This window comes from Marmota monax, unplaced genomic scaffold (genome assembly GCF_021218885.2).
Source record: "Marmota monax isolate L192 unplaced genomic scaffold, Marmota_monax_Labrador192_F-V1.1 WCK01_AAM20220418_F8-fsc00132, whole genome shotgun sequence".
Taxonomy (NCBI): domain Eukaryota; kingdom Metazoa; phylum Chordata; class Mammalia; order Rodentia; family Sciuridae; genus Marmota; species Marmota monax.
Genome location: NW_026695199.1, coordinates 6,658,898 through 6,684,851, shown reverse-complemented (window position 1 = coordinate 6,684,851; position 25,954 = coordinate 6,658,898). Strand labels below are relative to the sequence as shown.

General features: G+C 34.9%; 2 protein-coding genes across 4 annotated transcripts in view; both read right to left on the bottom strand.

Annotated features, from left to right (window-relative positions):
• The window catches only part of Dck (deoxycytidine kinase), a 32,631-nt gene extending 29,076 nt beyond the window's left edge, over positions 1–3,555 (bottom strand). Inside the window, exon 1 of the mRNA XM_046428777.2 lies at positions 3,200–3,555. Coding sequence (XP_046284733.1) covers positions 3,200–3,290 — 91 coding nt within the window. The 5' untranslated portion in view covers positions 3,291–3,555. The remainder of the gene's footprint in view (positions 1–3,199) is intronic.
• Positions 3,556–7,353: 3,798 nt separating this feature from the next.
• Mob1b (MOB kinase activator 1B) overlaps positions 7,354–25,954 on the bottom strand; it is a 60,299-nt gene continuing 41,698 nt past the window's right edge. For all 3 annotated transcript variants that reach the window (XM_046428716.2, XM_058574034.1, XM_058574035.1), the window contains exons 4-6: positions 19,019–19,152; positions 16,625–16,788; positions 7,354–13,091 (exon numbers count right to left, since the gene is read on the bottom strand). In XM_046428716.2, the coding sequence (XP_046284672.1) occupies positions 13,014–13,091; positions 16,625–16,788; positions 19,019–19,152 (376 nt within the window). In that variant the 3' untranslated portion in view covers positions 7,354–13,013. The remainder of the gene's footprint in view (positions 13,092–16,624; positions 16,789–19,018; positions 19,153–25,954) is intronic.

Here is a 25,954-nt window from a genome sequence, read left to right as displayed (position 1 = left end):
AATATTTTTATTTTTATGTGGTGCTGAGGATTGAACCCAGTGCCTCATATGTGCTAGGCGAGCATTCTACCATTGAGCCACAACACCAGCCCTCAGCTTCCCTCTGATACTGCCTACAAGCAGAATCATGCAGTCTATTTTTTAAATTTAAATGTAATAATAGCTACATTTAGTTCACACAGAGTAACAATACTTAGTCCTAGTTTAGTTCCTTAAATTTTGTGGGGGAAGTGGGAACTGGAAAATAAGTTAATCAATAAGTAAGTATTCTACCAAGGACAAAGGCAAAAGAGAACAAGAACCATAGATATTCACATTAATACTTCTATAAAAATCCCAGGAACTAACTGAATTCTTAATGTCAAACAAGCATTAAGATGATAAAAGTCATTCTGAACAAAGTATTAAGAAGCAGATAAGCCTTCCATAAATCTTTTTTTTTTTTTTTTTGGTACCACAGATTGAACCCAGAGGGCTTTAACTAGTGAGCCACATCATCAGCCCTTTTTACTTTTGAGACAGGGTCTCACTAAATTGCTTAAGGCCTTGCTAAATTACCAAGGCTGGCTTTGAACTCACAATCCTCCTGCCTCAGCCTCCTGAACTGATGGTCATAAGTGTGTACCACCATGTCTGGCCAAGGGCTCCATAAATCTAACATTAGGGAGTATTTTAGTAACATAGAACATGAGATAATGAGCTACTTTAGTACAAAACTAAAATAACCAGGTAAAATTTACATTGTAGGGCTGGGGTATAGTTCTCTGTTAGTAAAGCATTTGCATAGTATGCAAACCTTGAATCTGATTCTCAGCACTGAAAAATAAAAATAAAAAGTTCAAATTCTAGAAACAAAATCATAAAGAAAAATAGTATTTTTTTTCAGTACTGAGGATCAAACCTGGTCCTTTATTTTTATTTATTTGTTTGTTTGTTTGTTTGTTTTTGGAGGCACAGTTTTGCTAAGTTGCTGTGGCTGGCTGGCCTCAAACTTGAGATTCTCCTGCCTCAACCTCCCAGGTCATTAGGATTACAAGAATGTGCCATAGCATCCAGCCACAAATTCATACAGTGATAGCTTGTTTGAATCTGTCAAATAAGGTGGATGGGAACATGAACAACAGTGCAAAAGCAGTAATAAACATCAACTGACAAAGCCTAGTGTAAAGGAGACAGTAAATGGTGAGGAACACACTCCATCTAAACACAAATTGTTGTTACATAGAAACATAGGCCCAGTGTTAGGAGATCTTTAGATTTTTCATAAGCCAAGAACCTAGATGTTTATGGGGAATCTCAAATTTTTAAAATTCTAGTAACTAACACCCCACCTCCACCCAAATCACAGCAGGAAAATATGGTACAAATGCAGGCCATCAGTTTGCAGATCCTTTCAGTATAGAGAAGTCAGGAATTTTAAGCAGGTTATAACATGATTCCATCTGTATATAGAATGAATGCTCTGCAAGTAATTAAAGAGAAATTGGAGATGGAGTAACACACTAGGAAATTATTTCAGGTGCTGAGAAGATTACAGATGCTTGCAGGGAAAGTAGATTTCTAGATATGATATGTTACCTAACTGGATTTAAGAGAAAAGAAGATTAATACATTGTGATATTGATCTGAGGTGTTGTCTGTTCAAATACATTTTTATGATGGCATTGTTAACTACTTTTTCCTGTCTTTACAGATGATCTTTCTTCACAAAGAGGACTCATACCAGTAAACATGCATCATACCAGCAAACATGCATCATCATAGAACTTACACTGCTTAGATGAAATAAGAGTCTCTCCCACTGGTGCCCTAAACCTGCAGCAATAAAATAAGATCTTCTTGAGGGTGTATTCAGTTTTCTTCTGAATGGGTGAAGCATCTACTAGCCTTGCTTTTTTATAGGAACAGTGCTTTGAATGTGTTAAGAAAAACTATACTGTATGCATGGATGACCAGTACCCAACCTACAACCAAAAAAATTCTATCAAAACAGGAAGTGTCAGGAGTAGGTTTCCTGTAGTAGAAAATTCATGTTCACCTTGCACAATGATATGCATGATGTGGTTTGCCCCCAACAGAGTTAAGAACAAAAACCTGTCCAGGGCAATGGCAGATACCTATAATCTCAGCAACTTGGGAAGCTGAGGCAAGAGGATCACAACTTAGAGCCAGCCACCCACACCCAGTGCAACCTAGGAAGAGTCTGTAGAGGGCTTCTGGGTTCAATTCCTGGTATGGCAAACACACACACACACACACACACACACACACACAACCACCAAAAACCAGAAACTGAAACATTAGTGGTCTTTGAATCTCGTTAGTGGTCTTTGAATTGTAACTCCAGTTACTATTTGGATGTTAGGTAGAATTGAGGAACTCCATGCTATTTAGAACATTAAAATCCTCTTTCCTTGAACTTGAAGGTGTATAGCAGTTTCATCAGTAATTGCTAAAACCTAGAAACAAACCAAACACCCACAAGTGGGGAATACATAAATCATGGTATATCCTTGCAATAATACAATATTCGGCAATAAAAAGGAACTACAGAAAAAAACATGAATGAATCTCAAAAGCGTTATGCTAAAAGAAACAAGACACGAAAGGCTAGACACTCTGATTCTATTTATATGACATTCTGGAAATGGCATAACTCGCAGGAATTAAAAAAAAAAATCAGGTCAGCAATTGCCAGAAAGAGAGGAAGGGAGAGGATGTTGGCTACAAAGGAGCTTGACAAAGGAACTGTGGGGGGCAATGGAAATGTTTTTTATATTGATGTGAAAAGGCATTATGTTTGAGACCTCATAGAACAGTACACCTTAAAAGGGTGAATGTAACTTAACCTAAATCACACCTCAAGAAATCCGCTGTATCCGACCCACTACCAAAAGAAACCCTTCCCTCTTCGAGTGCCCAAAAAAGACCCGTGCAGCGGTCCAAAGCGCGCCCCACAAAGACCGCCCGCCCGGCGCTCAGCCGGACCAGCGTCCGCCAGCCTCGGGAGCAGGAGGGTAGCGGGGGAGGGCTGGGAAAGATGCTTTGGGCGGGAAAGGAAGCCGGGGCCGCGTCCTCACCTCCAGACTAGATGGAGGCAAAGCCCTCACCTAATAGCAGCTAAAGGCAGCGAAGGGGACCTTCAGACGCCACCGTGATTCCCCCTGCTTTGAGCCCAACATTCACCAGGGGTTCTTACCGATGTTCCCTTCGATGGAGATTTTCTTGATGCGGGTACCCTCGGAGCTAGTGGAGGGAGATGGGCAGTTTCTCTTGGGCGGGGTGGCCATTCTTGGAATTTGGCTGCCCCAAATGCTTCGGGCAAGGAGGAGAGCACAGATGCGCGCACGAACCGGAACTCGCTCAGACCTGACCCAGTTAGGTTTCCCCCGCCGGCGGGTCCCTAAGTTTGACTTTCGCGCGCAGAGGCAGCTGCCGACGGGGGCGGGCCAGTAGGGTGGCTCCGCCCCCAAGCCCTCTACCGTCCCCTCGGCCCTCTCCCACCTCCGGTGCGGTCCACTGCGTACGTCACGACGGGTCACGCGGTGCCGCGCGTGCGGCGTCGTGCGGGAGCGATTCCAAAACCTGGGGGGAGGGGAGAAGGGGTCCGGGGACGTCGGGCCAAGGAGGGCTAAGAGCGGGCCTGTAGTGGGAGAATTCACGTGCTTCTCCGAGTGGCTTCTGGGAATAAACCGAAGCGTCAGGACAAAATTAGACTTGAAAGTTTTAACTCGTTAGGGGAGAAAAATCTGTGGTGTAAAGTCAAATGTTTACCCTCTGTTATCCTGTAAGACCCATCAGCAAAGGCTTTTAGGAAATGCATTGCCCTTACTAGGCAGTTTTTTATAAGCGCTTTTCTTTTTTTTCCCCACAACTTGAATGTTTATTGTATACTTATATACAATATATACCTATAGGCATATATACATGGGTTATTATAGAAACACATTGGTTAAGTCTAAGCTCTTTTCGAGTTAACTAGTGATCCAGTGCTAGATCCTGTTATTATCCCCATTTGCCATTGAGGAAGCAGGCACCCAGAAACTGTTTCGTGTCCTGAAATGGGCACATGGAACTGGGATTAGAATTTGGGTAGTCAGACACCATTCTCAGAAAGCCTTTCCTGAGATTCCATACCCCTCTCCATCTGAATTGGATGCCCTCAGTGCTGTGTAGGGAACCGCAAGACTAGGTAGGTTTCTTTTAAGCATGACAATGGCATAATTAACTTTTGACTCCATCATCTGGCACAGTTAAAACACGTATGTTGATTTTAGGATGTCTATTTGTGTGCCATGTACTCTGCGGAAGCTAATCTAGCTGGGGACAACTAGAGTTGTTCATTTTTAGGATGGGTTATACCAGGTTATTACGCTTCCTGGAAGTAATCAAATTCAAATCGTCTACAGAAATCAAAAGGTTAGTTTTAACCTTGCAGCTATGGTCAGACCCAAAATGCATTTGAAAGCAGAGCCAGAAGAAGGGGAGAGTGGATGGTAACTCCATTCTCAAAACTAAAGAGCAGAGATTAAAAGAAGTCCATGGAGGAACTCTGGAAAACAGCAAAAATTCTCCTTTGTAACTCCCTTATGTAATTTTTTAAAAAGCTGTTTCCTTTTAATATTTTTATTTTATTTTTATGTGGTGCCAAGGATTGAACCCAGTGCCTCACGCATGCTGGGCGAGCACTCTACCTCTGAGCCACAACTCCAGCCTCACTTCCCTGTATAATCTTGCTATGCCTTTATTTTATTTTCATTTATCTTTTCACAGTGGTTAGCTACTAGAGCCTTGAAGCTGAAAAGTAGCTGTCATCAAAGTATGGCAATGAAGTTGAGGAAAAGGTAATGGGGAAGCTACCAAGTGTCATATTCCACACCCAAACTTCGGGGGAACATACGAAATAATGAGTATTCACAGCTACTGAGAAAATAAGGCAAGGTGAGCTTCCAAAATCTTCAATAGGAGAAAACAACTTAAGTTCCATATGGATCAGATGGAGGGATGAGGAGAAGAAGTCTCCAAGTGTGGTTTCCACACAAACGCAGTATGGTGCAGTATTTGAGTTTAAGCACTGGAAAAAAAAAATTAAAAAACTGTTTTCACATTCTAGCTTTGCTAGTTTCCTACAGTGAGAATTTGAGTTCCTGTAAGTTTAAAAGTATACTTCAAAAATATAAACGAAGTAAATGGAAGAAATAGGGAATCTCTCTTAGCAATGAGTTCAACATAATTTCCCATTTTCTTGAATATCTTATGGATAGCCAAGAAGAGACCTGAGAAAAGCACTTTTCAAGACAACTTCTTGATATTGGTTCATAATACCTTATCTGAAACCCTTGCAGCCAGATGTTTTGGAATTCAAAATTTTTAGAAAAGACATTCAAAATTTCCAAGTTCAAAATTTTACAAAAGAAATAGTGCATATTTTGTATATAAATAACTACCCCCACCCCACTATAGGGGTGTTAAGTCAAAAGCACTAATAATTATTTGCAGTGATACATAGTTTTCACAGTGATATATAGTTTTAAGAAGGAAGAAGACTGTTAACTTTGTGATAGATGCACTCTGAGTAAATGGTTTTTGTTTTCCTAATTCAAGAAAATACTTTCCATTTTCAGAGTTTTGGAGATTTTGGAACTTCAAAGAGTTGAAATAGGACACTGAGCATGAAGCCACTTAGGAATGTACTACCATTGTATCCCTGAACTTGCCAGAAATTTTACTACTACTTCAATTTGGGAATTTGTTTCTCCTATGGGAATTTTAGTGTAACTAAAAGAGAGAAAACCTGTGTGCCTGTAGTCCCAGCTACTCATGATATAAGCAGGAAGATCACTTAAGCTCAGACGTTCACAGCTGGTCTGGTTAACAGTAAGACCTTGTCAGGAAGGAAGAAAGGAAGAAGGGAGGGAGGAAGGGAAGGAAAGACAGGAGGCAGGATTTAACTGACGACTTAGAAAATGAGAGCAAAGGCAGAAAAAATAAAAGGTCCTGAATACTGATCTTAAGTAGTAGCTATAAAACCCATGGAATTGCCCATACCATCCCAACTACTTCTATAAAAGAATGTTTATCAACTAAGCTTCATTATAAATTTCACTTGTAATCTTCTCAATTGCCTAGAAACAGAGATACAGAAGCCATCTTTAAAAAAAGGAGCAGGGAAGTCAGGGTTTTCTAAATAATCTGACATGTGAAAGTATAATAGCATCTAAGAATATAGGAGCCACCAGATATATATAGTTTTATGGAAAAGAAGCTATTTGATGCATGCTTATAAAGATGAATGAGGTCATCAGGAAAATGTGACCCTGAACTGATGCTGTTTAAAAACAAAAGCATGTACAATCTTTTGGTAAATTTCTATTAAACACAGGTACTTAAGCCTTAAAGGAATAATTATGTAGAAACTTACATTGCCAAAAGCATTATTCCTCACAATGTTATATGGGGAATTAATAACTTGCATTTAGTACAGTGGAGGTCAATTAACATAATTATCAAAATGTAGTTAATTTTTACTGTATATGTTTATTTCTTTATACACAGTAGATGCTTTATAAATACTTTATTGCAGAATATTAAGATGGGTTTAAAAAAATTTTTTTAGTTATAGCTGGACACAATACCTTTATTTTATTTATTTATTTTTATGTGGTGCTGAGGATCAAACCCAGGGCCTCGCCCGTGCTAGGCAAGTGCTCTACCACTGAGCCACAACCCCAGCCCTAATAAGGTATTTTTAAAGCATGCACAGTCCCCATCAGCACTGACTAGCATTTTGACTCCTTGTCTTCTTCACAAATACCACTAGTGATTTTAAAAAATTGTGGCTGCTACCTCAACTTGAAGATCCAAGCACAAATGCCTCTAACATAAATACCTCTCTATAATAATATGCAAATTTCTCTAAAACACACATTTCCTTTTGAAATTTGGGTATCAGAGTAAATGATTCTCTGATATTTCTTAATTATCTAAAATGAAGACAAAATATTAGATAATATTTTAGATTAATGGAAAAGTCCACAAGTCACTATTTGCAAATTGTTCTCACTATAATTGTTATCAATTAAAGAAAAAAAACAAACATTAGTTTCAAGTTCAGGCATATAAGGGTTTTTGAACCCTAGACCAACAGTAAAATAGCATCAATAAATTTTACAATTTCTGTGCTCTAGTTTTCTAGGATTTAAACATTTGAGATTTACTAACTTCTAGGGTTGTGAACATTACAGAAAATAATACCTAATAAATTTGAAATGTTAAACATCCTCCATGTATATTCAATTTCCCTTGGAATGTGTTCAGTGTAGGAATACCAATAAACACCAATGCAAAGTCAGGTCATGGCCAAACATAGTAACTATTTATTAATTTTCTTATAAACATTCAGTTTCTTCCTTCTAAAAAAACCTAGAATTTAAATACTTCCCCCATCCCATCACATATAAGTCTGTATACATTATTTACATCTTTCAAATAAAACATTACAGATTTTCTGACATTCATTATCCCCTATTAAAGTAAAAATGATGAAATAACTAAACTCTGATCAATAACAACTACAATTTGTATAATCTTGGCACAGTTTACAATATGGCGTCCATGCTGCATTTCGTATTTTAGATTATTTTTCCCCTTCCAGCTACTTTAAGCAACTATTTATATCCATGAAAGTAAGATTTTTGTCTTTATACATTCTCTTAAATACTTGCACAATGTGAACACTGCCCTTATACTTCCATTACTTGGCAGTGGCAATATTTCTCTCCCTTTGTCTTCAGAAATGGTACCTATTCGAACTACATGTTCTCATATTTACTGTATTCACTCTCCACCTAGATTTCATGACACTGTTCTTAGTGATAATTTTAAGTAATAAATGTATAGGAAAAATTCAAATAGAACAAAAGTATTCCCTAAAATATTACTTCCTCACCACCCTGGTTATGCATGTACAAAAATAACAAATACAATTTAGTGGCTATAAAAAACTATTTTCCCTAAAAATAGTCATTTCTGCAGAACAATTTAAGGAGAAAAGTGTTCCTAAATGAAAATACACAAATCTGTTTTACAATCTGCACAATTAAGTATTTCAGAAAAAAATAAAAACAAAAACCTGTAAGAAACATCCACCTGTAAAATTTAATAATAATAAAAATTAAATATTTTGTTTGATTTTATACAACTAATATCCTTTTCAGTGACATAATTTAAAGAAAGCTGTCAACTAAAACAAATAGAAACCTATATTCTGACAGTAAGCACTAAAGAATCACTAACAATGAAGACCTACAAAATCAACCTAACTGCTTTGTTTTCTTGTTATGTGTGTATGTATATTTCAAACAGAAGATGGAGAATAGGAAAACATACAGCTAGAAAAGGCCAGTGATTTCACTACCTGTCTTTGAGAATTATAGTCCAGAGTTTTCTATTATATAACACTATTTGCAAATAGACTTGCATTATGCTTATAAAATTGAGTACCCCTATTTAAATCTACTTTTTCTCTTTTGTCTAAATAAAGTTCAGCTATAAGTAGCAGACATGGAATGCACTGTTATGTTTTCAAAATAAATTTCCTTTTATTAACTTATTAGGAAAGTTTTAAAATTCAAATAATCTGCAGTCAGAATTTTGTTACATGTTCTAATTATACTTGTTCATTAAATCTTGAGATAGCTTTACCTCTAGCCATGTATCATCTCATACACAATTAAGCTGATAGCTGAACAACAGTGAATCCTGTGGTAAATCTTAACATCATGATAAAACTCTTTGTCATTTTAATTATTTTAGAAATGGTCCTTAAAGTGTAGATCTGTGTTTCTAAGAATTGGCATATTCTTAAATATTCTAGGTAAGTTTCAAAATATGATTGTATGCAGTCACATTTAAAATTACAAATATATTTTTGGCCCCCATCTTTTCAAAACAAGTCAAACTTTAAGGTTAAAAATGATATGTGAAATAGTTATAAAATTCTAAATATATTATTTCTGACAGACTTAAAATCTAACATAATTAATACATAAAACGTTCCAATTTCTTTGCACACAACCTCTAGTCTTTAAAGTCAGACTGTTAACTTAAATGAAAACGTTTGAAAAACAAAAAGAATGGAGGTAAAGAGTCTGTTTCCTTAAACTACTGCTATTTTAAACACTGGATTCATTTTTCCATACTATCCATTTGATCAAAACTATCCTATAATAGTCAAGATGGAATTCAAAAGTTTTCAGGAAAAGAAATAAAAAATAAAAAGTAAGTTCTAAAGGAAGCTCTGGGATTTTTTTTAAAAAAATAGTCTTATATTTAATTATAAAGTAATTCAACTAAATTTAGAAAATTAAATCTATACATCCAAATGATACTGTCCACTTCAAAATAGTAACATCAGGAAAATAATTCCTTTATTCAATGATGCAGTTAATGGTTAAAACATTGTCTTCTGCAGATTCAGATCCTATGACACATTCTTTTGAATTTCCCTGTTGGCTTAGTTCTCATAGAACAGCCAAGTTGTTAGACTTGGTTTGGTGATTAGGACAGATAAATATTAAGCTGCCAAAAAAGATGATGAAATTGATTTTCTTGCATAGTTACAAGCCAGTTCTCCTGGCATCTCTAAAGGAATTCCAAAAACATTACACTTTCATAGCATAGCTGGAATAAGTAGCGCTCCCAAGGGAACTACTCTGAAGATCAACTCTCACTGGATGTTAAGGTATGACAATCATTTTAAAAGAAAGTTCTACACCATAATATTGTATGGCACATATTCTACTATTTCAGTGGTTATCAAAACCTCTCTCGGAGAGGGTGTAGACAAAGCTGTAAAAGAAATCTGTCATTTTTCTATTTTCCTACAAGCAAGGAAAATACCAATACATAAAATGGAGTCTGGACATTACATATGTAAAATAACACATCATCTCTATTTCCTGATAAAGAGATTGCAGTGCTTTATCCATCCTGATAGTGGAAGAAATAATTCAGTCTGAAATATATTACACATATCTTCAGTTATTTAAGACATTTTATGCTGACCATTTAGAATTTACAAATGACTAACACAGGGAAGGTAGAAAGAGACAGAAATCTAAATCTTTCATTTTAAGGTATACTGACATCCAAAGTCACCAGCTAACTAATACATGCTTACTATTTTAGTATAGTTCAATACCATGGTTTTTATGGAAAATGGAATAATGAAAGCCAGTAGTAGCACCATCTAATGCTAACTAAAAACTGTTTATTCTTTTTGTTATCATGTGTCCACCACCACTACTCCATCATTTAAAATAATTCCTAAGATGTGCTTCATATCAACATTTTAACCAAAACATCATGAGTGACAACAATACTATGTTAACTTACTACTTTACGTTTTATAGGATGCTTTTATCAAAGGATGAGAAAAACAACTTCTTTGTAGCTCTGTATAAACAGCAAGGGGAAATAATTGTCTTGGCTATTTTTAATTAAAGAAAGAAATCTGAAAAGAATATAATAGACTTGTAAGCAAGTCTGCTTCAAAAATCAAGCTTTGGTCCTTATTTTATAAAGGGTGTCTAACTCTCATAGGAATCAACCAAGTCAAAGTAACTTTTTAATAGAATCAGTTCTTTCTCACTGGCTTTGGTGTTTTCCTTACTTGTAACCATCTAACACCATGTACAATGCCAGGCTTCTCTCTAGGAGAACTTTATACTTCATTATCATATATACACACATACATATCTCCTTTTTTCCCAATAACTTGTTAAGTGAACACTCAGACACAGGTACCTGAGATTCTGGCACAGTGAAAACAAACTTCTATCTACATACTGTGGAAAGGTAAATCCTACTATCAAATATTAGAGTAATATTTTTCCATTTTTACAGTGTACAACTATGTAAGGTTTAAAAGATCTAGAACAACTTTCTATTATTCTCTCCACACATGACTATTGCAACCCATTTGTTATAGGATGATAAAAAGTCAAATGCAATATGGAAAAGTTTTGAGTAATTGTGTCTTTCATTTCCTACATAGTTAGATCTCAAAACTCACGACACCCAATTTTATTTCTGAATCAACCCATAGTGATTGATTTGTCTATTTGTACACTGAAATATTTGTTTTAAGTAAGTCAGCTAGCTCTCAGTGCAGTTTATTAATAAGCATCACCAATAAATGTCCAATATATTTACCCCTGCCAAGATCTTCCATTACTTCTACTGTTGGTACTTGGTGAATAACTGCTAGAAATGAAATGGAGAAAAAGGCAGTTCCCTTGTGATCCTAATTTTAAGGGCATTAAATTGTATCACTGTTCTTCTTGTTAATAACACAAATAAATTTATTTCATTTTAGATTTTTGTCCACAAAGCCTTTGTAATCTACACGATTCCAGAGCAGCATTTCTATTCTCTTCTATTTTAGGAAAAAGGTATGTTTCTACCAAGAGAAGGGTATATAGTTCTAATTGAAGGAAGCAGATTTACCAAAATATGTCAAATTAAAACAAAGTCTGAAAGGGTATTTCTCAATCTCAAGAACAAATCTGAAGTGAAGCAAATTAATATTTATTCTAAAAACTATGTTTTAAAACTTACTGGTGGTAATAATTCACTAGAAAGTCATGGCAAATAAAATTTAAAAATAACTATTGAATGATGAGCATTTTTGTTATTTGATATCACTGTAAAGAAATGATTTTTTTCACAGTGGAAAAACCAGAAGTCAGAATGCTTCAATCTGGGCCCTATAATAAGCAAAGGTACTATATCATTTTAAAATGATAGGCAAATACTAGCTCCATTCACTGAATGGAAATGCTACAAAGTGATTAATTTCCCTAAAGTCCTTAAATTCAATGTTTAATGTCTGTACCTAAAATTAATAATTTATTTTTAACTTCTCATGGAAGCTGATTCCTAAAAAAAAAAAAAATCTCTAAGACTCTGTTTAAAAATAATTGATTAAAATCTTCACACCGTTCTATTCAAAGATTTTAAAAACAGGACTTTCTAGAACTTGACTCCCCACTTGATTCCATCCCTAACTCCTCACAGAAATTAACCCCCTTCCCAACCAAACACACTCTTTAATCCCCTCCTCTTTGAAACAGAAGGGGATTCTGTAGACTTATGGCTCATTTGGCAATTGCTAAGAAACCTCACAGTTTAGCATCACCTCTGAAGATGGCAATCCTAATATAACCTGAAGTTTTACACCTACAGTGCAGTTAACATGTAGAAAGAAGTCAAAATGCAATAGGTATTACATTTCAAAATCCTCAAGTTTCAATATCACAGATATCAAGAGATGGAAAATATCTGCTCATAGAACTTTAAGCATTTGTTGAACAGAAATATATTACCATCAATATCAAAAATAATTAAGAAATACTAATTTTTATGTTCTACATGCACACTTTTACAAATTATGTTTCTTCAATGTAGTAAAAGCTGGAGATCACCAACTTAGGTCAACTATGGCTTTTATCATAGATTATTTTACAACTTGCACCAGTAAGTGCCCTGGGTAGTAATCCTAATATTATTTTGAGCCCTGCTCAGTCCTATGTCTGTGCTTTGCACCTCAGAAGTGGGCCTGCCAAGGCACTTTAAAAACATGTCTTTTGGGGACTTCAAAATGGGCCACAATTTACACAACACAGAACCCAACCATTAGCAGTTCAGTCAGTAAGCATTTTCTTCTAGCACACAATATTATTAAAAACTCTTCAAGTAACCAAAACCAGGTTAAAAATAATACTGTATGCTGATAAGACAAAATTCACCCCTTTTCAAATGTAGAGAATGGTTCTTGGTTTCCTCTAGCAGTAGAATATGGTTTCATATATTCGTAATAAAGAAAAGGGAACCCAAACAAGCCCCCCAAACCTAAGATAAAAACAATCCAGAAAAAAACAAAATATAACAAAACCCAAATACACTCCACACAGCTTCAATTGAAGAACAATTTGCACAGTTCTGCATCTTTTTTATCTGTCCTTCGAAGTGAGTTTTTCAATCAGTTCTTGGAGTGGTGCAAGTTCTCTTCTATCAATAAGGTTGAACTCCTATGCAGAAAGAAAGAAAGAACAGCAAAAACATATTATTTGCATCCCATTCCAAAGCAGATTATCATGAAATATAGATTTGATTTTTTTTCCCTATTCATTATCTGTGTCTTAGACCTGATGTTATGGTTTTTTTAATATTTTATTTTTTATTTGTTCTAATTATACATGACAGTAGAATGCATTTTAATACATCATACATAAATGTACTGACTTCTCATTTGTCTGGTTGTACATGATGTAGAGTTATACATATCATGTAATCATATATGCACATAGGGCAATAATGTACAATTCATTCTATCATTCTGATTCCCATAGCCCCTCTACTCCCTTCACTCCCCTCTGTCTAGTCCAAAATATTTCTATTCTCCGCCCACCTTATTGTGAATTAGCATCCACATATCAGAGAAAACATTTCAGCCTTTGGTTCTTTGCAATTGGCTTATTTCACTTAGCATAATGTGTTCCAATTCCATCCATTTACCAGCAAATGCTATACTTTCACTCCTTTGAGTAATATTCCATTGTGTATATATCCCAGTTTCTTTATCCATTCATCTGTTGAAGAGGCCTGATGTTATGTTTTGTTTTTTAAATATTTTTTTAGTTGTTGATGGACCTTTTATTTGCTTTTTTATATGTGGTGCTGGGAATCGAACGCAGTGCCTCACACATACGAGGCAAGTGCTCCACCGCTGAGCTACAACTCTAGTCCCTGATGTTCTTTTTACATTAATAATATTTTAATCAATACTATTAGTAGGCCTGATGTTATGTTTTTACATCAATAATATTAGGATAAATTACCCTATCTCATGATATTATTGTGGGGAGCTAAATAAATGTAATAAAGGATGTTAACCATTTTATGTAATATCTGGCATAAAGTGACATTCCTTCCTATTGAAAGGAATAACCTGGGCACCATTTAAAATATACAGTCAAAAAAATTTAGCATATTAGGAAAACTTGAATCTGTAGGCTATCAAAAAATGTTATGTGAGGGGCTGGGGATATAGCTCAGTTGCTTGCCTCCCCCATGCACAATGCCCTGGGTTCAATCACCAGCACCACCAAAAAAAATTAAAAAATAAAATTAAATGGTATGTGAATAACATAAGGTGGTATACACAATGATAGATTAAAATCCTGCAAAGGGCAAATGAGAAGACCTGAATTTAATCAGTGCTACTGCTGTGGGATTTTTTTGTTTTGTTTTGTTTTTTCCCCCTTAAAAGTGCTGGGGATTGAATCCAGGGCTTCCTAAATCTACCACTGAGTTATACTCCTAGCTCCTAATTTGTGCTTTTCTCCTCTAGGCTGGGGATGTTGCTCAATGGTATAGCACATGCTCAAGCATGTACATGGTATAGTTCCACCCTTGTCATTCTGAAAGTCACTCGTATACAGATTTCCCCTGAACTACAAATAGGCTAATAAATAAAACCTGTCTATACTCTAAATCTTTTTCCAGGGTAGGGCAATTCATTAGCATCCATCAAATGCAAAACACTACAGTTAGAACTTTGGAGAAGTTCTAACTATCATTTGGGGCATTCAATATCAGAATCATCCGTGAGATTTTTGAGATTTAGGAACACAAATGGATACACACTACACAATTCAAATTCTTAAATAAAAATGTTCTATCCTGCTATCTTGACAAATGTACCTTCACAATAACCAGGATAGCAAATTCAGACTTCTTAGGATTTTACACTAGAAATCATGAGCAGAGTCATCCTCGGTTCCCTGGTCCTCAACAAACCTCTATACCTATACCCAGCTCCAACCTGCACTACAAGGTGCCTCACTCATGAGAATGAACACCTTGGCTGGCACATATGTCTAATGTTCACATACCCTTACAAACACTGTCATCTGGCAATGCATTTGGGACCATATGGGCAGGGAATTCTAGAGTCTCAGGTACCCAAGAACATACCAAAGGGATATAGGTAGGTATGTTCTTGGCTTTGTGGATTTCTCATTTTGTGGGGTAAGCCCAGCTGGGGAAAGCTCAAAACAAGATTCTCTAAATTGTGGGGCCCAAAGACAGACATTCCCCTTGTACTGTGTAACTAATAAGAAACTCAGAGTGTCCTAAGATGTTAAGCAAGATCAGATGCAGAAATGTAATATATTGAACCCGTACTATTTGCTAGAATTTGGGAAACTGTACTTTAAGATTACAGAGTAAAGTAAAACTAAACCTTCTGGAGAGAGAAGCATTCTCCTAAACCACAACTTTAGCAATCATGTTCTGTGTAAACCAAAAATATAGATTTAGAATTGTATTTTCTTTTGGGTCCACAGATGGGATACCATGACAAGAGTTTTGGGAAACTACAACCTTTTAATGTGTTTTTACAGGTGAAATTGAAATATAAAATGGAGTCTTCAGTGTGAGGAGTATATATAGAGGAAAATGGACACATTTTTCTTTAAGAGAAATGGGACGTAGAAAGGGCATTTATAAACATGCCACAGATATATAAAAACATCGTAAATTCAAACATTGGGGGCTGGGGTGTGAGGTGTGTCTCAGTGGTACAGCACTTGTTGAGAAAGCACAAGGCCCTGAGTTCGTTCAATCACCATCACTGTTCAAAAAAAAGAACCAAAAACTCCCACAAAACTTGGGTTTCTTTTGACCACCACCCTCCTTCTCTCAACCTCTGTAAAAATAAATAATAAAGCTGGTTAGCTCTTCCATTTCGAACTCTTTTTCACTTTTGCTTGTTATTGATCTAATTAGAGAATTAGGTAAGGATATTCTTAGTGGGGCACAGTGACACACACCTATAATCCTAGCAACTTGGGAGGAGAAGGATCACAAGTTTTAGGACAGACTCAGCAACTCTGCAAGACCCTCAGCATCTTAGCAAGACACTGTCTCAAAATAAAAAATAAAAAGGGCTTTGGATATAGCACCCAAACCAAAAACAAAAATTTTTTTCAATGCTTTTAGACTTAAATTCTAAGTCTAGTTCTTTGAGGACTAAACAAAAAGGGGGTTCAACTAGCAGGTCAGATCAAAGACACTCTCTGTGGCATATTGTTCCCTCATACATGGCAGTCCTTAACTTAAAAATTATTAGAATATGGCCATAAAAGAAGGGGAGTAAGGAAGAATATTATATTCAATTTATTTCCAGGACAGAGTCCACTAATAAAGATCCACAAAAGTGGAGGGTTAAGGGAATCAAAGGAGTGCCAATATGCTCAAAAGACCAAATTCATCTATAAATTCTGCCCAACTAGTCAAGTTTCTTATTCAGCTCCTCCATATGGCATGGCAATTGAATGTAATATCCAATGTAATATTCATTTTGGAATTACTTGCCATGAACTTGGATACTAATGAAATTCAGAAACAAAAGGCCAGCCTTATTGTCATGAAAAATATAAAGATGCAGATTAGTGAGATAGGGAAAATTCTATTCTGACAGTGTGTATGCAGTATTTATCACAGAACTCTGAAAATAAGTGATTACACTAAGCAGTAAAGGCCTCCTAATCAAACTCACCTGGACAAAAAAAATAAAGTGCTTGAAAGATGTATTAAGATGTGCTTCCTCTTGCAGCTGGATCACAGGATCAAAATGTTGGTGATAAATATGAGCATAAACCCTAAAAAGACGTTTAAGTATAGTCTTTGCCACAGACATAAAATTCTTTGGGAATGGAACACCTAGTAAAGGTGAGAGAACAAAGTAAATGGCAACATAAATGACCAAAACAAGGGTAAAAAGAATTAGCATTTATGAATTAATACTTTACATATCCATTATATTTTTCAGAAGTTCTCATCATATCATAAATAAAAATTAATTCCATAGCATCTATGGAAAAAGAACGAATCTTCATTATAGCCCGTTACGCCTCTAATATACCACCACTTCATCAAAACAAAGCAAACTCCTAAGATGGTAGTCAGATTTTTTATTTTCTTAACATCAAGCCTCAATACATTTTGTGCTGAAAACAAGTAATGTATTTGCCAAATTCAGTTCTATTTAAAGTGCTTACATTTTATACTTTTTTCTATAGAAATTACTTCATTAATATTCCAAATCCATAATTGGTTCTGAAATTAACTAAACTCTGTTTAATTAGGCTTCTTGTTTTGTGAGTTAAAAAGTACTTTACAGCATTAAACAGATACAAAACAAGAAAAATACAAAATCCCTGGAAAGGAAAGGGAACCATTCCTTTTATACTATTGGTAGAAATGTAAATTGGTACAGCCATTATGGAAAACAGAAGATTCCTAAAGAAATTAAAAATAAAATTATCATATGCTTCAGTAATCCCACTTTTGAATACACACCTAAAGGAAATAAAATCCCTGTATTATAAAGATATCTGCACCCTATGTTCACTGCAGCATTATTCATAAAAGCCAAGCTATGGAAACAATCTAAATGTCTGTCAATGGATGAATGGATAAAGCAACTGTGAGATACACATACCCAAGAACATTATTCAGCCTAAACAAAGGAGGAGATCCTGCCTCTTACATCCACAACATGGATGGACTTGGAGGACATTATGCTAAATGTAAACCACACAAAAAGAAAAATATTTCATGACCTCACATATATTTGGAGTAGGGTAGGGAGGTAAAATAAAAATAAAAAGTGGTAAAATGTTAAAAACTAAAAATGTAGACTAAGGAATTCTTTATTCCATTCTTGGTAGGATTTTTGCAATTTTCCTAAATATCTAAAATTAGATAAAGTGTTCAAAATATGGGAGGTAAGAGATAAGATGGAGGCAATCATTCAAAATCATCGTGACAATATGTAAATAATGCAGCCTTAAAAAATCATTTTATTGTAAAAGCTCCAAAATGATTCAAATATTCAAAAAATGTTTACAACACTCTGGAACAGTAACTACTTACATGGTAATCTTGTCTACCACACTCTTATTCCAAAAACTGAAAACAAAATGTAGTCTAAAAGTTGTTCTAACAATATTAGAAGAGCGAACTCTTAACTTTTTTCAGAGAAACAGCTCTAAAACATTTGAAAAGGTAAATATATATGAGCTATCTAGATGTGAACTATTTCCATTTAAAAAGTCTGCCCTTTAAGACAAATATAAAAAAGCAAAATTCACTCAAATTGATAATAAGCCAACCCCTCAAAACTTATTTTCTTCTCATACAGCTTGATTTCAATATCTGTTAAGATTTTGTACAACATAAAGTGAAACTCCCTCTTTGCCACAAATACAATGTTAAATTGGACAGAAACATAAACTCTTCTCCCAAATAAACATAACTACTATAGATATTATTAGCTCCATTTTCTTTTTTTCCTATAATTTAAATCAGATTTTGTTACTATCCTCAATTACTCATCTTCTCATCATTGAAAATTACAGGAAGGCTTATATTACCTCAATGTTCATAACAACCATGGTGTGAAAAGGGTGTTCTTAAATGCACAAGATTAGAACTATTTTGGTAGACATAAAACTAATGTGGTTCCTAGAATATGATTAAGACTTTATCTAGCATTTTCTACTGAAAGGATATTTGATCTTCATAATTATCAAGAAAATAACACATACCACAATCCCCCAAAGCCCTCACTGATTATAAGTAAGTTCAATCATATTTTAATCTGGAGTGCCACTAAAATTTAGCAAATAAAATGAACCGATACACATAACCTCTTTCAACTAATATGTATTTGAAGACACTAAGTTAAAGGGTGAAGAAAATCAATTTACATAGGATATCTTCCTTATGTTATGGCTGGGTTAACAAACTTTTGTGCCTCCTCTTGGGAACTGAATAACACAGCCCTATAGAACTGTCCAACTGAATAGTGTAGGAAGAGTCAGGACAATACCAGAAACATAAAATTAGATAAATTATGATGGCTCACAATTACATAAAATAATTATACCAATTTTTGATGGAAATAATGTCTCATCATCCAACTGGTCCTGGACCCAAGTCATCAGGTAATCAATATACTTTGGTGCAGAGCATTTGATAGGTTTCTTTATATTTGTTCCATCTGCCCAATGATACTCGTATCTGCAATGGAAAGATAAAAACACATACATAAAGCACATATTTTCATATTTTTATATCTGTGTATATTATTAATTTATGCATAAGCATATATTAAGCAGTGTTTCTCCAAATAAAGTGCATTTTCAATTGCCTGTGGACTATTCTGTATTTATCACAGTTCAAACTAAGCAGAGCACATAAAACTCACTCTTTGTTTACACACTTTTTGAAACATGTATGAATTTTCTTACACAGGTTTCCTTCACACACAGTAGAATTCTACATTACAGTAGAAAAACTGTATCACATTAATTTCAAGTAATGAAACAGAAGAAGCCATCAAAAGCCTACCAACTAAGAAAAGCTCAGGACTAGACGGGTTCTCGGCAAGTTCTATAAGACCTTCAAAGAAGAATTAACACCAAATTATTCCATAAAACAGGAAAGGAGGGAACCCTTCCAAACTCTTCCTGTGAGGCTAGTATCACCCAGATACCAAATCTAGACAAAGACACATCACAGAAAGAAAATTTCAGACCAATATCCCTAATGAACATAGATGTCAATATTCTCAATTAAATTCTGGCAAATCGCATACAAAAATATATTAAAAAGATAGTGCACCATGATCAAGTGGGGTTCATGCCAGGGATGCAAGGTTGGTTCAACATACAGAAATCAATAAACGTAATACATCAATCAATAGACTTAAAGACAAGAATAATATGATTATCTCAATAGATGCAGAAAAAGCATTTGACAAAATACAGCACCCCTTCATGTTCAAAACACTAGAAAAACTAGGGAAGTAGGAACATACTTCAACATTGTAAAAGCTATATCTATGCTAAGCCCAAGGCCAACATCATTTTAAATGGAGAAAAACTGAAAGCATTGCCACTAAAAACTGGAACAAGACAGGGACGCCCTCTTTCACCACTTCTATTCAACATAGTCCTGGAAACTCTAGCCAGAGCAATCAGACAGATGAAAGAAATTAAAGGGATACAATAGGAAAAGAACTCAATCTATCACCATTTGCTGATGATATGATTCTATATTTAGAAAATCCAAAAAATTCCACCAGAAAATGTCTAGAACTAACAAATGAATTCTGCTAGTAGCAGGATATAAAATCAATACCCATAAATCAAATGCATTTCTATACATAAATGATAAATCCACTGCAAGAAAAATTAGGAAATTAGCCTTAAAAAAAAAAACACTTGGGAACCAGCCTAACAAAGGAGGTGAAAGACCTCTACAATGAAAGCTATAGAATACTAAAGTAAGAATCAGGAAGATCTTAGAGATGGAAAGATCTCCCATGCTCTTGGATAAGCAGAATTAATATTGTCAAAATGGTCATTTGGTAGAATCATTTAATGTAATTCCTATTAAAATCCCAATGACATTCTTCACAGAACTGGAACAAGCAATCATGAAATTCATTTGGAAAATTAAGAGACCCAGAGCTGGGCATGGTGGCACACGCCTGTAATCCCAGTGGCTCAAGAGGCTGAGACAGGAGAATCGCGAGTTCAAAGCCAGACTCAGCAAAATCAAGGTGCTTAGCAACTCAGTGAGACCCTGTCTCCAAATAAAATACAAAATAGGGCTGGTATGTGGCTCAGTAGTTGAGTGCCCCTGAGTTCAATCCCTGGTACAAAAAAAAAAAAAATTAAGAGACTCAGAATAGCCAAAGCAATCCTTAGCAAGAAGAGTAAAACAGTCTTAGATCTTAAACTATACTACAGAGTAATAGTAACAAAAACAGTATGATATTGCACCGAAATAGACATGTAGCATAATGGTACAAAATAGAAAACAGAGACAAACCCACATAAATATGGTTGTCTCATACTAGACAAAGGCACCAAAAACATACATTGGAGAACAGATAGCCTATTCAACAAATGGTGTTGGGAAAACTAGAAATCCATAGGTAGCAAAATGAAATTAAATCTCTCTCTCACTCTGCACAAAAATCAATTCAAAGTGGATCAAACTGGTGCAACCACTCTGGAAAGCAGTATGGAGATTCCTCAGAAAATTTGAAATGGAACCACCATTTAACCCAGCTGTCCCACTCCTTGATTTACACCCAAAGGACTTAAAATCAGCATACTGCAGTGACACAGCCACATCAATGTTTATAGCAGCTCAATTCACAACAGCTAAACCATGGAACCAACCTAGATGCCCCTCAACAGGTAAAGGTATAAAGAAAATATGGTACATATACACAATGGAATATTAGCCTTAAATAAGAATGAAATTATAGTATTTGCAGGTAAATGGAACTAGTGAATATCATGCTAAGTGAAATAAGCCAATCTCTAAAAAACCAATTGGCCAAATATTTTATCTGTCCAGTGGATGCTGATCCATAGTTGGGAGGTGGCATAGGGAAGAATGAAGGAACTTTGGATTGTGCAGAGGGGAGTAAGAGGAGTGGGTAGGGGAGGAGTTGTGGGGATGGGAAAGACAGTGGAATAAGACAGACATTATTACCCTATATACATGATATGATTACACTACTGGTGTGACTGCATCACATACAGCAAGAGGAATGAGAAGTTGTGTTCCATTTGTATACAATGTGTCAAAATGCATTCTACTGTCATGTATAAATAATTAGAAAAAATAAATAAATTTCTACTGTTTTAAAAAAACTGTATCATAACTCAGTGTTATGATGATCATCTTTGAATTTTATGGTTTTCTTCCTTAGAAAACATTTCTCCTGTGCAGTATAATTCTTTTTAACTTGACACTTTAAATTTTGGGTTAAAGATAAACACAGAACTCCAAAGTAAGATTAAGAATAAAGAAAATGACTTGATATCTGAGTACATTTGGCTGAAAAGTTAAATATGGCTTTAAAGAAAACTGGCAACTCAAAGAAAGACGTTCACAGGTTTTGGGTATTATCAGAAACTTATATTCCGATTTAACAATTAATGTGCACCTATTATGTGAAAAGACACAAAATTAAGAATAAGAGTCACTAAAAAGATTCTTTTCCTACTTCCAAGGAAAACAGTTTACTAGAAAGACAGACCTGCAAATGAACAAGTAAAAACAATATGGTATGAACCCTAACACTGTGCATGTGTGTGTGTGTGTGTGTGTATGTTTCTTTTACAGACACACACACACACACACACACAACCTGAATTTTAAGATAAGAAATAATCATACAGTCAACACTACAAATATAAATCTCTCTAAACTGAACTGGTATTTAGATTTTTAGCTTCCAAAAGTTACCTCTGTTGCTTCAATCTTCAAAACAACACTGTGCTTTCTAACCTTGTTCCCAGAGTTTGGACTGACTGATACATCAGAGAGTCTAGCAAAAAAGAAAAAGAAAAAAGGCAGAATACTACAGAGTATTTTAAATGATAAAAATTATGTTGAGATGGAATAAATAAATAAATAATGGAATTTCATTTTTTAATACCTTTTTTATTTTTTTTAGGTGTAGATGGACACAACACAATACTTTAGAATACTTTCTATCTAATCACAACTACTTGCTACTGAACAATAATCCAAAACAAGATGTGTCTGAATACACACTTTTTGGGAGGATCTATTGCCAACAATTAGATGACAAGAAGACTGTCAAGGGCTGGGGTTGTGGCTCAGTGGTAGAGCACTTGCCTAGCATGTGTGAGGCATGGGTTTGATCCTCAATACCACACATAAATAAATAAATAAGCAAACAAGCAAATAAATAGAACAAAGGTTAAAAAAAAAAAAATGACTATCAAGTCCATTTGGAAGGTCTCCAAGGAAAGAGTTCCCAACAGTTCTTGGGACCTTGTTGCAATGATTAATCACTTTCACAGTTAAGGGAATCTTGCTATTATAAAATTAAAGTGCTTAGTATGATTTAAGCTTATTTCTTCTTCTTTGATCCTCTTGGGAGACAGATGATAAATGGTAGAACTTTAAGCCATCCTTATCCTTCACTTAGAGAAGGGGACTTCATCCATGTTTTCTCCTTTAAGATAGCATAACATCTTTATTGTTCCTTTACAACATGTTTTTCTTTTTTATCTTTTTAAAAGTTTTCAGGTATTTTGTGTTCACTTTTAAATATAAAAATCAAAAGAACACATAGTTAATCAAAAAATCATACTAAAAATTTTAAATTTAAAAAAATAATTAAAACTTTCAATATCATAAGGCTTTCTGAAAAATAAGACAACTCTATGTTGCTCACACCTATCATTTACAACTATGATTCCTTGATCTTCTCTTTTTCTTTTATGTTTATATTTAAGATGACTTCCTTTATTTTGTAGCTATCTTACCCCATCTATTATTTTTACTCCATCTTTGACAATCTTCTTTTAAATTTTTGTTATGACTATACAAACCTGTAAACTATACCATTTCTTTTAAAATAATAATAATAAACAGAAACTGAGAACCAAGTCCTGTGAGGCACTGTTTAATACTACTTTGGAAGAGGCCAGTGCCAAGTACAGATTGAGCATACCTAATCCAAAATCTGTAAAGCTACAAAATTAGAAATCTTTTGAGTGCAGATAAGATGCCAAAAGAGAAAAGTTCCACACTTGACCTCATGATAAGCTGCAGTTAAAATGTAGATGTGCTAAAAATATTGCCTAAAATTACCTTCAGGTTATGTATATAAGGAGTATGTAAAACATAAATAAATTCCATGTCTAAACTTGAGTTCTATCCCTGAAATATTTCTATGTGTATGCAAATATTCCAAAATCAAAAACAATCCCAAAGTCCTCTGGTTTCAAGTGTTTCAGGTAAGGGATACTTAACCTATATTAACAACTGCCTCTTCTTAGTACAGTCTTGCCTCTGCCAATAAAGAACCTTGATAACAACTAGGTCTTTTTAGCATTATCACTAGCGAAAAGTCCAGTCTCCAAAAAAGAAGGAAAAAGAAAGAGAAAGGAAGAGAGAGAGGGAGGCAGACAGGCTTGAAGGAAGGCAGGCAGTAACACACACACACACAAGCAGAAACAAACACAGCTCTCAAAGGAACATTGTGTTTTCAATGCATAGCTAACAACATAACAACACAATTCAAAATATCTGTTTTCACAAGTAAAACTTAAAACATCCTAAGTAAACACCAATAATATTAACCAGAATTAAGATGTACTAAAAGGGATTTCATTTTTTTAATACCTTTTTTATTTTTTTAGGTGTAGATGGACATAACACAATACTTTATTTAATGCTGAGGATCAAATCCAGGCCCCACCCATGCTAGGCAAGCACTCTACTGCTGAGCCACAATCCCAGCCCCAAGGGATTTCATTTTTAAACGACCTTTTTCCTTTAAGAAAACTTCCCAAAATAACAAGTAACAGAAATTCATTTTGTCTTTGATGAAACTAGGAAACACCTGTATCTCTGAACCACAGTATTTAAAAACAAAGAACTACATAATTCACATAAATTCAAATATGGTGAAGGAAGACCAAGAGAGACACCTGCAACTACAAAGTCCACAGACCACAATTCTCCAAAGTCAACAGTCCTGAGGGTTGAAAACCACAGAACAAAACTCTATAGGAAGAGGTCTATAGGAAGCAGGAGACTGAAAGGCACTGAATTTTTTTTTTTTTTTAAGAGAGAGGGAGAGAGGGAAAGAGAGAGAGAATTTTAATATTTTTTTTTTTAGTTATCGGTGGATACAACATCTTTGTTTTTTGTATGTGGTGCTGAGGATCGAACCCCGGGCCAAACGCATGCCAGACGAGCACGCTACCACTTGAGCCACATCCCCAGCCCCAAGGCATTGAATTTTTAATAACTGCAGCTACTTATCTCTGTGGGCTAGAAAGAAGTAAAAGTTCAGCTTTGTGCCCTTTCCAGTGTTGTCTTCCTTTCTCTTTACTAAGAATTTAGCTTATATTTAACCTCCTTATATGTTAGCACAATTCCTTTCCTGAGCTCTTGTATCTCTGTTCTGAGCTCTTTAGTCATCTGACTATATTTACATTCATGACAATGTATGGGGCAATATTCTTGTGATGAATATTGTGGTATGAAGTAAAACATATAATATATGAAGGGCCTTACATATAGGTATCACTAAATAGTAGCTGCCATTGTTATTATTAGCACTGTTTCATTCTCCAGCACCACATTAAAATAAATAAATAAATAAATAAATAAATAAACAAACAAACAAACAAAATAAAGGTATTGGGTCCATCTACAACTAAAAATATTTTTTAAAAAGAACAAGGCTAAGCTGGGAGCTGTGGTATACTCCTATAATTCCAGTAGCCCTGGAGGATGAGGCAAGAAGATTACAAGTTCAAAGCAAATCACAGCAACTTAGTGAGGCCCTAAAAAACTCAGCAAGACCCTGAATAAAGTCTTCTTCTTCTTCTTCTTTTTTAATTTAAGCAGCAAGTCCCTAAATAAAAATAAAAAATGGCTCAGTGGTTAAGCACTCTTAGGTTCAATCTCCAGGACCAAAAAAACACAAAACAAAAAACAACAACAACAACAACAAAAGGCTAAGAAGTTATGTTGGCAATCATGAAAACTGCAAATTTTAAAAAGGCATATATGGCCCTGGACTCAATCCCCAGCACAAGAAGTAAAAAAAGATGAATAATATAAGAAGTACCATTTGATATGAATCTTGAAGATGGATAAGACTGTTTGAAATAGACGATGATAGGAGGAAACTGGAAAAGAAAAACACCCAAGAGAAAACAGAATAAGCAAGTTTACAAAAAGCATGAATAATGTAGAGAACAGCAAAGTGTTTCCAGTAATCTGATTTGGACAGACTGAAGAAGAT